The following is a 13,588-nucleotide window of genomic DNA, read 5'->3' as shown; positions in this document are numbered from 1 at the left end:
AAAGGGTACAAACTTTCAGTTATTAGACAGGGATCTAATGTACAAAATGGTGACTAAAATTAACGATATTGTATTATATACCTGACAGATCTTAAATGTTTTCGCCACAAAAAAAAAATGGTGAGTATGTTAGGTGATGGAGGTTTTAACTAACCTTATTGTGGTAATCATTTTGCAATATACAGAGGGTGTCAAAAAAATGTACACATTTTAAGAAAGGAAAACTGTATTAAAATTGTAATACTCAATATGTACAGGTAACAAAAGAGGAATACAAGTCATGTTTGACTTCTTCAATTACAAGAGGTGCTCAAAGTGGTTACCATCAGCGTGCAGACACTTCTGATTTACAGCAAACTACTGCTTGAGCAATGCTGACCAAAGTGTCCACTTGTATACATTTTTTTGGCACGTAAACCACCCCCCATATATGTGTATCAAGTCATGTTGTACACCTTAAACTTCACATTGTTATACCGTGTTTTCCAGAAAATAAGACCTAGCCAGACCATCACCTCTAATGTGTCTTTTGGAGCAAAAATTAATATAAGACCCGGTATTATATTAATATTATGTAAGACCCGGTCTTATATATTATAGTAAAATAAGACATATTAACTTTTGCTCCAAAAGACGCAGTAGAGCTCATGGTCCGGCCAGGTCTTATTTTGGGGGAAACACGGTATATTAATTACATCTCAATAAATCTGGGGGGAAAAAACATGAAAAAAAATGATCAAAGGAAAAGAAAATGTATTACCCTTAAACTCTCATCAGGTCCTTAAAATTAAGTCCAGAATTCAATGAACAAAAGAAAGGGATTACTTATATCTGCTTCTGCATTTTCTGAACGAATTCAGCCCCCAGTAGTGGCTACAATGCCAAGTATGATTTCAATTCAGTTCCATTAAAAAAAAAAGAGGGGGGGGCTGGCCCAGTGGCGCAGGCGGTTAGACCTCCGTGCTCCTAACTCCAAAGGCTGCGGGTTCGATTCCCACATGGGCCAGTGGGCTCTCAACAAAAACAAAAAAATAAATAAAAAATAAAAAAGCCAATAGTTTCTTTAAAAAAAAAAAAAGGGGGGGGGGTCAACGTGTAAAACAACTTCCTTATGATTTCAAATCATCTTTTTATACTCTAAACGTATTTTAGTCCAAAAAGTGCTTCCTTATCAAAATCAATCTTTGATCTTCCGATCGCTACTAAATCTTGAATTACAAAATTGAGGAGGAAAATCCTTCCAAGCACTTTACATAATATTTGCATATCTACTCTGTGTCGAATAACATTATATAACAGATGAAACAAGAATGCCTACTTTGAATCAGGGAATAAACACCAGCAAGTAAGCTTTAACATATCACACAACGAGGGCTAACTTAAATTTTCTTAAAAAGTTCTTTAAGGAGTAGTAGCAATCAATTCACTGCCAAATCAAAAATATTAAAAGGAATGAGGAAAAGCTAAAGATATGTTCCCCAAAGTAGGAAGAGTACCTGTAATAAGTGATGGGTAGGACCCAGAAAGAGTATCAAAAGCTTCCTAATTACACTGGAAGCAGGCTAAGATTCAGAGAAAAAGTCTCCTGGTTATTCTTCAGAGGTCAGATCATCTGGTTATATCAGGAAGGTAACAGGTGTTTAAAGACAGGATAAACAATTGTATGTCAATTGTAATTGAAAAATAAAACTTTAAAAAAGCAGATAAATAAGTAATTCTTATTCTTAAGAAAGTGTTAATTAAATAATTCTTAATTAATTCTTAAATAATCCTTAAATATACTTAAACAATTAAGTATTGTTTTTGTATAGAGAAACAGCAACTTAAAATTAGAAATATAAACTTGTATGGATTTTTAAGTAATTTGTTTTCTACAAATAAGCTTAAGTCCTTAATTTCCCCAGTTAGTCTTTTTTCTCTTTCCTGGCTAAATATCAAAATATATTTCCATATTGCCTTCCATTTTTTCTTCCTTTTCTAAGTTTTTATTTGAAAAGCAACCTGAATAGTCTGACTCCAGGCACAAACTGCGTTCTTCCAGCGCTACTTAAATGGTAGGTAATATAAAGACCGGTGGAAAACATAAATACAGGTTTGATTACCTGCAAAGTGTCCACAGTGAAGATTAAGGGGAAATAACGCGCCAATAAAATGACAAGAGACAAATTACCGAATCTACTGTAAGGACGCCCCTTAATGCTAGAGATTTAGTTTCCCTAAGAAGTTCTGGAGGATTTTGACTTGAAACGAAAGTGAACACTTTCTGGATGGTGGAAATATCAGTTATTACTATTTATATTTTTTCTTGGTATTTTTTTCTAGTCTTCAGACGGGAGGTGGGGAGGTGAGAGAACACTGAGGCGCAAAGCTGCTGCCGAGAACGGTGCGGGCCAAATACCAGGAAGTCAACCTTTATCAGTCTTCAGTCTCCCTTTAGCTTTCAAGGCCAGGGAAACTCGCAGCTAGTCACCCAAGGAAGTTCCCGCCTTTCTCTGGGCTTGCCCCTCCTCAAGCGGGCGACCGCAGGGACAGCCCGGGAACGACGCGCGCGCGCGGCACTCTGGGAGCGGAAGGAGGGCGCCGCGCGGAGGCGGCCAAGCCGGAAGAGGAGGAGCTGGGCCTGCAGGGTCTGCTAGAGTCCCTGCCGCTGAGGTTACCTGTGTTTTCGGGTCGCAGGGAGTGGAGCCTGGCGAGCGGGGTGTGTCGCGATGCCGGAGCTGGCGGTGCAGAAGGTGGTGGTCCACCCCCTGGTGCTGCTCAGTGTGGTGGATCATTTCAACCGGTGAGCGGGCAGCGCGGGGCGGCCTAGTGGGGCTGGCGGCACAGTCGCTGCTGAGTCACGGGCACTCTGGGGAAGGCGCAGCGGCCGCGGGATCGCTGATGGGCGGAGGGCGGCCCTGACTCGCCGAGGGGCCCCGACCAACCTCGGTTCTGGAAGCCCCGGGCCACCCAGCATCGTCCCCCCGCCCCAGCCAGCACTCCGGGTCCTGCCGGTTTCTTTTACCAAGTCCGTACGCTGCCAGAGTATGGGGGACAACCTCCAGTTCGCCCCGATCCCCCAGGCCTCGTGCCCACCTGTCACCTCGTCTGCGCCTGTTCACCTTAAAAGACTCTGTGTCTCGTAGCAAAGCCCTTCAGACCCGCTCTTCCGTGCCTCTGAAGGCTGTCACCGAAATTCTGGTCTCAGCACCCTGAATGTTCCTTGGAAGAGCCGTGGTTTGAACTTGTGCAAGTTTCTAAGCAGGAATCTGGTTTTACGATAGCTTAAAAGTAGATGAGGTGTCAGTTATCTCTTTTAAAAGTGAGATCAGTTGGAGACTTTGGCATTAAAGAATAAGATAACGTCCAGAGATGGTTTCTTCCGTCTTCCCTTGCTTGTTTTCAAGCTGTTCATCCCGCTGGACCTGTTACACGTGTTCATAAGTTTTACAAGATAATTACTTGAATTGGCAAGTGTGAAGACCCATTGGGAGCATCTGCTGCAGGGTCATAGTTTTTACGTTCGCATTCATTCTCCTGCATCTTGCCTTGTACGACTCCTAATTCAACCGAAGCCAACAACAAACTTGAGACCCCGTGCGGTTTAGGGTCCCCAGTTCCGTTCCGCTGCTTTGTAGGATCCTCAGCCTGACAGGATATGCGGGCTTTCCCACTGTGCAGTCCTGACTGTTTTTCTCAGTAGTATACTAGAGGTGCGAATGGGGCAGGTACCATTTTGGTTCTATTCAGTAAACGCAACAAACAGCTCCTAAAGGCATAGTGCAGGCAGACGCACTGCTAGCTGCTGTGTCAGATAAGGGATGTAGGGATTTATGAACGGATTTTTGTAGACCGAAAGAAAAGCCAGTTAAGTGTAGAAGTTTTCTTTGACATGTGAAAACTCAGTGCCTGCTGAGTTTCCCCCACCCCAAAATCAGAACCACCAGGAATACAAAATCCCTAACTTTGTTTGATCCATACCCCCCCAAAATTTAGTAAGCATTCATAAATTTTTAAATAATTTAGTTAAACCAATGTGAAGCCAGCGACTGTTAAGGGTACTATAAGGATCATAGTTCATTTCCCAGTGGCTTTTGTATCTCCTTTTAACAGAGTTGTACTGTGTCTGTCTCACTTGCTACACTTGTAGCTCCTTAGGACAAAATCACTGAGGTTTGATATGGAGATAGAAATTCTGAAGTAAAATCGCTCACTCATTCAGCCCTGCTCTCAGTGTGATTAGTCACCAGCTCACTTCTGACTTCCTCCTAATTAAGCCATTCAGAGAGACCACAAATGACACACACGTGCCTTGGGTCAGGATCACTTTCTGAGCCCCTATCTGGTTCAAAGAATTATAACATCTGGTGGGGCCTGTTGCCATGGAATAGGTATTCCAGAGAACAGTTATCAAGCTGGACCATAAAACTGGTTGTACTGTAGCATCTTTATCCCTGAAAAGATTCAAGGATAGAAAAGATGAGAAAAGTTAAAAGAGAAAGGTAAGCTACAAAAAAAATAAAGTTAAATGTGGTAACATAACTTAAATGTGTTTTTCAAAATACATTTAAACTTAAGATCAGGAGAGTTTTCGTGTTCTCCATTTTAAATTTCTATAAAGCTTGAGATTTTTCCAAGCTTGTATTACTTTGCAGTTAACAGTGAGTAAAAACTACCAGGTACAAAGTTCATGAATTACTCATTATATTTATTAGAATTTAATATTAAGGACTGACCTAACTCGATTACATTTCTTTAGTGGGATTAGTTCCCAGGTCGACTCATTCAATTGTATCTGTATCATGAATATTTCCTCGAGTATCTAATTGTTGGCACATCTCTGTGTGCCTGTCAGACTGACCTGCTTTCTCATTCAGAATAGGCAAAGTTGGAAACCAGAAGCGTGTTGTTGGTGTGCTTTTGGGGTCATGGCAAAAGAAAGTACTCGATGTATCCAACAGTTTTGCAGGTAAAAGACAAGTTTTACATTTTTCTGAGCCTGGTTAAAATGTCAATTAACTTTAAAAGTAAAAAAAAAATTTGTGGTTTTCTATTTTTTACTAAAACCCAGGATTCTAATTAAGAATTGCTGTAGAATAAAAAGGGAGGCTAAAGGCTACACACTAAACTGGATAGTACAAATTTTAAACTTGTAGCCATACAGTCTCCGTTGCAACTACCTAGCTCTGCTACTATGGCAGGAAAGCAATTATAGATAGTATGTAGACAAATGGATGAATCTAGTCTACTAAAACTTTATTTATAAAAATAGACAGTTGATGTAGTTTGTAAACCCATGCCCTAAATTGTTAACCATGACTACGGCTTAGCAAGGGGAAGTTGGAGACCATTACCCTTTTATTCTGTTTTGTGAGTCGTTTTACAGGAGCATATCAATGTATTTTATGATTCAAACAACAACAAACAAGAACAAAATAATTGCTGGCATGACCTCTGGACTAGAGGTCACTGACTCCAATGACTAAAAGGAGCAGATAGTAATGTAATTTGTCACAAGGGAAACATTAGGAAGAGATGGGGCTTTTAGCAAACTGAAGACCATGTGTCCTTTTTAAAGGGGGTAGCTTCTATCTGGCTCTAGGTCTTCTGATTTTTCAAGAGAAGCTGGAAGTCTGTATTTTTATGTGATACTTCCTAGCTTATAATGAAAGCAACTCAAAAATAATTATAATACAGTATTGGACAAACTACCTAGGTGGATCACATCTGGCCTAGGGGTCTTCAGTGTGGCCTGTGCTCTCGAGTTCTGTCCAGCACCCTAAACTAAATCTTACTTTTTTTTTTTTTCTTTAGTCCCTTTTGATGAAGATGACAAAGATGATTCTGTCTGGTTTTTAGACCATGATTATTTGGAAAACATGTATGGAATGTTTAAGAAGGTCAATGGTATGTCTCGATTTTTTTAAAGGTTTTGTGGCATTGATTTACAATCTGTGAATGTGTGTAAAGTTCTTTCTTTTTTAAGTATTCCCTTTAATATCAAGGGCCTTTTCCTTAGTTAAACTTAAGTAGGACTAGTGGTAGTAGACGAATGAGGTAGAATAAATGAGAAACTAGAATAGCAATTTAAGACCACCTAGATTTGGGGCGGGGGGGAGAGTTAGCCTTCTGCAGCAGAAAAATGAACTATCAAGTGAAGTCTACCTGCCCCTAGAACTTTGGTACCACCAGGATCAATATATCTCTCCATCATGTGTATTGTTTTCATTTTATTTCATTACAGCAACAGATTGCTTTAGAAATGTTTATTCCTGAAACACTCAAGAGTTGTAAACTATGTGACAAGAACTTGTATTTGTTTATATGTTGCCTTAGAATTATTTTCTGGTTGTTTTCATGTATGACTATTCTCCTAAATTAGTCTAAGATATGGATGTCTCTGGACTTCCCTTGCCGCTTATTTTCTGAGAACTCTGTTTTTGAGTTAAATGTCTTGAATTTTGAAAAAGGTAGAGAACATAACAACTGGAGTTCTTATCCTTTGGAGGGAATTACATAGATCTTCATGTAACACTTCAAACCCACTGATTGTTTCCTTCCCAGCCAGAGAAAGAATAGTTGGGTGGTACCACACAGGCCCTAAGCTACACAAGAATGACATCGCCATCAATGAACTCATGAAAAGATACTGCCCTAACTCAGTGAGTGCACTCTAGCTTCAAAACTCTTGAATATTCTTTGCCAACTAACTCAAATGAGAGCATCTTCGGAAGGATTTGGGTAACAAATCATTTCACTGCTTTTCCTCTGTAAGCTTGTGTTAATTTGCAATGTTTTGTGTAGCATACAATAACCCAATATGTTTAATAAGGAACAGTAAACACCTGCTAAGTGCCAGGTATGTAAGTTGTCTTCCTTTGTCCTCTCAATAACTATATGGGCCTGGTATCCTCTTTACAATAAGAAAACTGAGGTTCGTAGTGGTTGGTTAGGTCCTATAGGTGGTGGGGCTGGGATTAAAATGCTGGCTGTCTTAATTCTGATTTCCTCGTGCTTAATAAGCCACATTATACTACCTCTCAGCTTGTTAATTAATGGAGGTGAAGGACATAGTAAATGATAATTTGAATGTAAACTCCTTTTTACCAAAAATTCTGGCTCATATCTGGTTGAATGAATGAAATTGCTTCAGTACTCATCAGAAGAATAGTTTCTGCAAGTATTCCTTATGTGCTCAGTGTGAGGTGGATTGCTAAGATGTGTTTCTCTGCCAGGTATTAGTCATCATTGACGTGAAGCCAAAGGACCTGGGACTACCCACAGAAGCATATATTTCAGTGGAAGAAGTTCATGATGTAAGTCATCTTGCTGTGAGCCTACGAGATTAGATTTGTTACTTACGGGCAATTGTTTTGGGGTTTTTTGTTTGTTTTCCATTTTCAAGTCAACAAACCCTTTATAACAAAAAGAAGGTTGTTGGTTTCTGTTAGCAGTTTGACATTATGGGTTTTCCCTTTGAGTGTTTGAATCACTACATGTTAGAAATAGAGAGGACCAGAGAAATCTAAAGTCCCATTTTACAAAGGAAATTGAGGCCCAAGAGATGTTCACAGCAAAGTAAATGGAGAGCCTGGTGAGCTTAGTGTTAATCTAATGCAGTTTCCTCTGTTGGGCCCCCTCTGGGCCACTATTCCTTTCTCCTTGAAGATTTTCAATCCCTAAGACTAGAGCATAGATTTTCAAATAGAGTAAGTCAGAGCTGCCTGGAGCTAGCTGACAAGACCCATCTGTATGATTTGATACTTGAATACTCATCTTGTCCTCATGCAGAACCTGCTTTGTGGTTCGTTAACTTGTATTTTGGGTGTAGTCATAAAGGGCTGTCAGAATATAGCTTTTCTCTGTTTCCAGGAAAACTGAACTCCAATTCTAGGATAGAATTTGAAGTGAAAATGTGTTTTGTCAGGAGCATAAAATATTTGCATCTTACGTGTGCAGATAGCCTGATCTTGAGTTTCCAAAGTCAAAAGCCTGAGGGATAGATTAACATCTCTCTTTAGATTTCGATATGTAGTATTTATCCTTATATTCAGTTTTTATATCTGGTAAAAGGTATTTTGGGTTAGGTCCCTGCAAATGTTCGTGGCACTGAGCTTTATCCTCCTGTTTTCTCTGTCTTGCTATTGGGAGCTTACATCCAATTTATTGTCTAGTTGCCATAAGGTTTTCATCCCTGTCTTGATACAGTTATTTCTAACCTTTACGCTGCCTCTTTCAAAAAGGAATTTGAGGCTGCTTAGACTCATGCATGCATGCATGCACACACACTAAGGAAGCCAGATTTTTTAATAGCAGATAGAGGGAACATAAGGGTCATTTATAAGATGAAGCCAGGGAAAAACTCATACCTAAAAAGGCATGTCATGAAGTCCTGCAAGAGGCTAAAAGGCTCTAACCATCCTAGCATACAAAGTCAAGAGGAAAATAGCATTGGCAGGATTTATACTATCCTGGATAAAACAGTAACAGCTAAGGTGTATACCACTTAGAAGTTAAGTGACTTACCCAAGATCCCACAGCTCCTTTATCACATACATGGTAGAGTCAGACTTTGAACCCAGGCACTTTGGCTGCAGAGTCTGTAGCACTGCTGTGCTATCCTGCGTCGCAGACATTTTACAGCCTTTATAGGAGATGCACGGCTTCCTCTGGCACTAGATCGGAGAAAAGTCTCTCCTGAGTTCCATCAGGAAGTCAGTAGGTGACACAGTGTACCACATTCCTGCACAGATCCTTTGATAAATTCAGGCCACCAAAAGCTAGTTGTTCTAATGCATCATTTGGTGCTCTGGTATCATTTAATTCGAGGGACAATAATAGATGGTTAAAAGTTATATTTTCTGACAAGTTTGCCTCAAATTTAGGTATTCTGTATATTATCTTTTCTAGAAAGAACTATTACTTTAAGAATCAGCCTAATCAAGACTTCCTAATCAATCTCCACTGTGGGATTGAGAGGATTTCAAGATTTTCCTCAGAAAACAAGCTAATGGTGCCCCAGCAGAGCTTGTCACTGAGCAGGGCCACTGTGCTGTTAGCCTAGAAAAGAAGACAGCTTCCAAAGCAAACCTTCCCCACCCTTGCCATGGAAAACCCAGTAATGCACCCACGAAGTGGTTTGGCTTAAAGCAGAGGAATCAAGGTGTGAGAAGGAACATGTGCCAGTTTTCTTGTAAGTGAGTAACTATAGTTAAGCTTCCTCTCCCAGGATGGAACTCCAACCTCAAAAACATTTGAGCATGTGACCAGTGAAATTGGAGCAGAGGAAGCTGAGGAAGTTGGAGTCGAACACTTGTTACGGTGAGACTTAGTATGGCATCAGGACCGGAAGCAGCCCAAGAGGCCGCTTGGTGGAAGGGAGACAGCCATATCAGGGGTACAGAGCCCTGGGGTCTGGGCCTGGGTCATTTCTGAAGGGTCTGGGGTTATGATTGATGACTTTGTGACTAGTGCACCTTGTCTGGAAACTGTGTTACTATGACAGAAATTAAGTGTGAAAATAAGTAGGCATATCCTCGTCCAGTGTGCGTCCTTTTCAGGGAATGTAGCAAGCCAGTTTTCTGCAGAGAATCTACTTCTTGGGATGGGTTTTATTTTAAAATACTCTACTTATATAACCCTGACTTAGAATGGTCATAGTTTTTGTCAAACAATGACATCCCTTCCAGTTCAAACAGTTACTGCTGACTCACAGCATCATATAGATGCAGGTGGAGAAAATGCCACCCTTTGTTAGGAACAGGGAAGTGGAAGGAGAGAGCTTTTTTTTAAGTGAAAGTAGTTTCATTTGTAGCTCTCTCTCTTTTCTTTTGAAAATGCCCTGTGATGGGAAAAATAAAATACATGCCTCCCAATGAAAACAAAATTAAGGCAGTTTATCCTCAGTTCTTTGTAAAATAGAGAAGTAACATTTTTCTTTGGAAAACTTCCCCCTCGCTACAAATCTGGGTGTTTCCTCAGAACATGCGAACCTGCATGATAATACAGTTAAGTACACTGATCCTTTTTCCGGCCTGTTCTTGTGGGTTCTTACAGAGACATCAAAGACACTACCGTGGGCACACTTTCCCAGCGGATCACAAACCAGGTCCATGGCTTGAAGGGACTGAACTCCAAGCTTCTGGATATCAGGAGCTACCTGGACAAAGTGGCCACAGGCAAGCTGCCCATCAACCACCAGATCATCTACCAGCTGCAGGACGTGTTCAACCTGCTGCCAGATGTCAGCCTGCAGGAGTTCGTCAAGGCCTTTTACCTGAAGACCAACGACCAGATGGTGGTGGTGTATTTGGCCTCCCTGATCCGTTCCGTGATTGCTTTACACAACCTCATCAACAACAAGATTGCCAACCGGGATGCAGAGAAGAAAGAAGGGCAGGAAAAGGAAGACAGCAAAAAGGATAGAAAAGATGACAAAGAGAAAGATAAGGAAAAGAGTGATGTAAAGAAAGAAGAGAAAAAGGAGAAAAAATAAAACATGTAGCTTTTTAATTTGTAAATTAAAATCTTATAAACTAACTCAGTGTGCCGCCAGAGGGTTCTTTTCATTTTAAGTGCTTGTTAAAAAGCTGTACTGCTGAGAGCTCTCTGCCTCAGGTCTCTCACTGTGGCATTACATGGACGTGGATGGACAGAGGGACGGATCTCTTACCTAAACACAGCTTAGGCTGCTGTGCATGGGGGATGTGACAGCTCAGACTTCAGATTGTGAGGAAAGTGAAGAGAAATAAACATAACACTTTTGATACTCTTCATTGTTTTATATGTAAAGCCAGGAGTTGAATTTTCCCCATCTCAAAAGACTCTTAGGGTCTGTTGCTGGCAGTTTGCAAAATTGCTAAATGGAATGCATGAATTCCAAAAGTGCTCTGCCTCGGAACACCTCGAGTTCTGACCCTTCTGAACTCCGTTGAGAGTAACACGCCATGGGACTTTTGGACCCGCAGCTCTGGCACTCAGGGCTTGGGATCCAGCTCCATGTATTGTTTACCTTCAAAGACACAATTAAATGGCTTGTTTTTAAGTCTGTGTTCTAGTCGTTTTTGACTCTGGGAGTGGCGATCTGTTGTATTCAGAAGCAGCCAAGACAGTTGAAGCTGCCTTAAAGAATCATCTTAGACTTGGAATCTTTTATGAAAGCATCTCATTCCTTTAAAAACATCCTGCTGTAGTGAGGAGAGTGCTCAGCTGAGCCCAGAAGACCCTAGTTTGCCTCGAAATCCTCATCTGTGAAGTCCGTAGAGCAGCTTTTCCTCAGGGACACATTTCAGTTTCTACTGCAGTAGGGCCGAGTACCTCAGACCACAAGGTTAACGGGGACATTACTGAGACAAGAACAAAGCGCCCCCAAAGTAAGTGCTCAGGGCTCCTCTTGGAGCAAATAAGGTACTTTGTCATTTGACAGACAGTAGTCACTTGGATATTTCTTTTCTTGAGTAGTTAAAACCTTAAAGTTCTCTAATGCACCATCTGGGCTATCATTGTCCAAAGGTTTAAGAATACAATAAAATAGCACTAAAACTAAGTCAATTCAAGCTCAGAAACCATAATGTTATAATACTTAAAAGTTTCCAGAAGTATCCATTTTTATTACACAGAGCTAGCTAGTGGAAATTTGAAGGTCAGTAGTATGATGTTTAACTGAACTTTTATTCTACATAAATAGAAGCATGCCCACAACAGGGTTTACTTCTAGGTTCATTAAAATTCTGAGATTTAAAAAAGGATGGCAAAGGAAGAACTACAGGGAACCAAGTTTTACTTGTCTATTGCAGCAGTCAAAAATGAGATGGTTGTGCATCTAACAGTAAAAGAAATTTGAAGTACACAGTTCAAAGTTTCAGAGAGATTAAAAACCACAGGAGTACTAAAGGAGCTTCCGCATTTTGGCTTCCCTGTTTACAACAGACATGAGAAAGGAAACCTGGATCATTAACTTTCCAGGGAGTAGTCAGGGAAGCCAGGATGCAATGGTTCTGAGGCTTTAGGCAGGGGAATGAAAACGGCATCCCAAGCAGTGGGTCCTTTATAATAGAAAACTCAGGCGGCAATTTCTAGACCACCCAGGGTTCAGGTCTGCTTTTCATAGTACAATTTGGACTTAAAAATATTTCCAGGGTCTAATGAAATAATGCCACAGGCTTTTAAGTTTGTTGCTATTTGATAAATTAGAATGTTTATCGAGCATCTAAGAACATGGGAATACCCAGGCCTTGTTATATTTAAGTTTCACCCACATATGGAAAATTGACTTCTACCTTCCTAACAGGATCCTAAATTCCTACTTCTAACAAAAATAGTTGATAGCCTCTAGGCTCATTTTCTAAGGTAGAATTGCTGCCATTCCTATATGAGAGCATGAGCATTGTAAGGCTATTGATAAAGTCTTGCTAATACAAATAGCAGCTGACTGTGAAACCCAAGGCCCTCACATAAAATGAAACCTTGCATTTGTATAGCCTGACAGTCTCAAGATGAGATTTCTAAACTACTTCTGTTGTTTTGGAAACATTGAAAAAGTAACCTGGAAAAAGTCCGATCCCAAGACTATCCTATCCATAGCTGTAACATTACCTTCATTTCCACTTCCAAACATTTCAGAATGACTTGTTACAGAGGTCAGGCTTCTCCTGCTACTCATGTTACAGAGACAATGGTATTTATTCCTTACTGGTTTTGTTTGATAACTAACATCTGAAATATCCCTGAACTTACATGTTAGTTCTTAATGTAAAGATGGAAACTATCGGAATGGAACAACAGCTTTGGGCCAACTAGTTAGTTAAATGTTATTTAACTTTGCGCAGACCATCAATCACTAAAGGGACAAAAGGGAAGTAATCTTACTGAGAAACTATCATATTCTTCAATGTGCTAGATGCAAAGTAAACCTTTCCAGCAGGAATTAGCAACCCCAGAAGCTTAATTCCAATTTCTAGAGGACCCTCCAGTTATGAGAACTCAACCATACACAATCACTTTCATTTCAAATAAATGACAACACAGGTCCTCATAAAATAATGAAATATCCCATTCACTGGGAAGTTACGAACAGGCCTTTTCTTCTACCATTTTCCTACAAAAATATCTATAAAGCCGAAATAAGACAAGAATTACTTAGGATTGTTGGTTACATACGACACTCTAATGAAACTGTGTCACCTGCCCCTGTCCCAGGAAATGGGAAGGCAGAAAACATTTGATTTATGTGCCCCACAAGAGAATATGTCTACAATTTCCCTAAACAAATTCACTCCAAATTATTACACAGAATATAGGCAACTACTGATTTGCCCATCTCTATGCCATTCAACTCTTGGCGTTACCTATTTTTGCCTGGGAGTTAGCTTTCAAAAAAATGAATGGCTATTCTTGTCGGGGGAGTAAGGGGAAAGAGAAAATGACTCAGTAGAGAAATGGAAGTGAGGAAAGAAACCAGGAACAGAAAGGATGGAGAAACTGAAAATGAATCTATTTCCAGGGCCTAAATCAAGAGCAGTCTATCTAAGCCCTTCTCTTTGGAGCCAAGCTGTTCTTCGACACTAGGTGGCACCATTGACTAATCTCATCTCTTGGCAAGAGAAACATC

The 13,588-nt window shown here is 40.4% G+C and overlaps 1 protein-coding gene across 1 annotated transcript; it reads left to right on the top strand.

Moving 5' to 3' along the window:
• Positions 1-2,585: 2,585 nt before the first annotated feature.
• On the top strand, positions 2,586-11,023 carry PSMD7 (proteasome 26S subunit, non-ATPase 7). The gene is made up of 7 exons (XM_081032905.1): positions 2,586-2,782; positions 4,857-4,948; positions 5,794-5,886; positions 6,544-6,641; positions 7,215-7,295; positions 9,209-9,300; positions 10,036-11,023. Exons 1-7 carry the CDS (start codon positions 2,709-2,711, stop codon positions 10,472-10,474), a joined length of 969 nt encoding a protein of 322 aa, XP_080889031.1. The 5' UTR covers positions 2,586-2,708; the 3' UTR covers positions 10,475-11,023.
• The last annotated feature ends 2,565 nt before the right edge of the window (positions 11,024-13,588 follow it).

This window comes from Rhinolophus hipposideros (genome assembly GCF_964194185.1).
Source record: "Rhinolophus hipposideros genome assembly, chromosome: 21".
NCBI lineage: Eukaryota > Metazoa > Chordata > Mammalia > Chiroptera > Rhinolophidae > Rhinolophus > Rhinolophus hipposideros.
The sequence above is the reverse complement of the archived record's forward strand: the minus strand, read 5'-3'. Positions and strand labels throughout refer to the sequence as shown.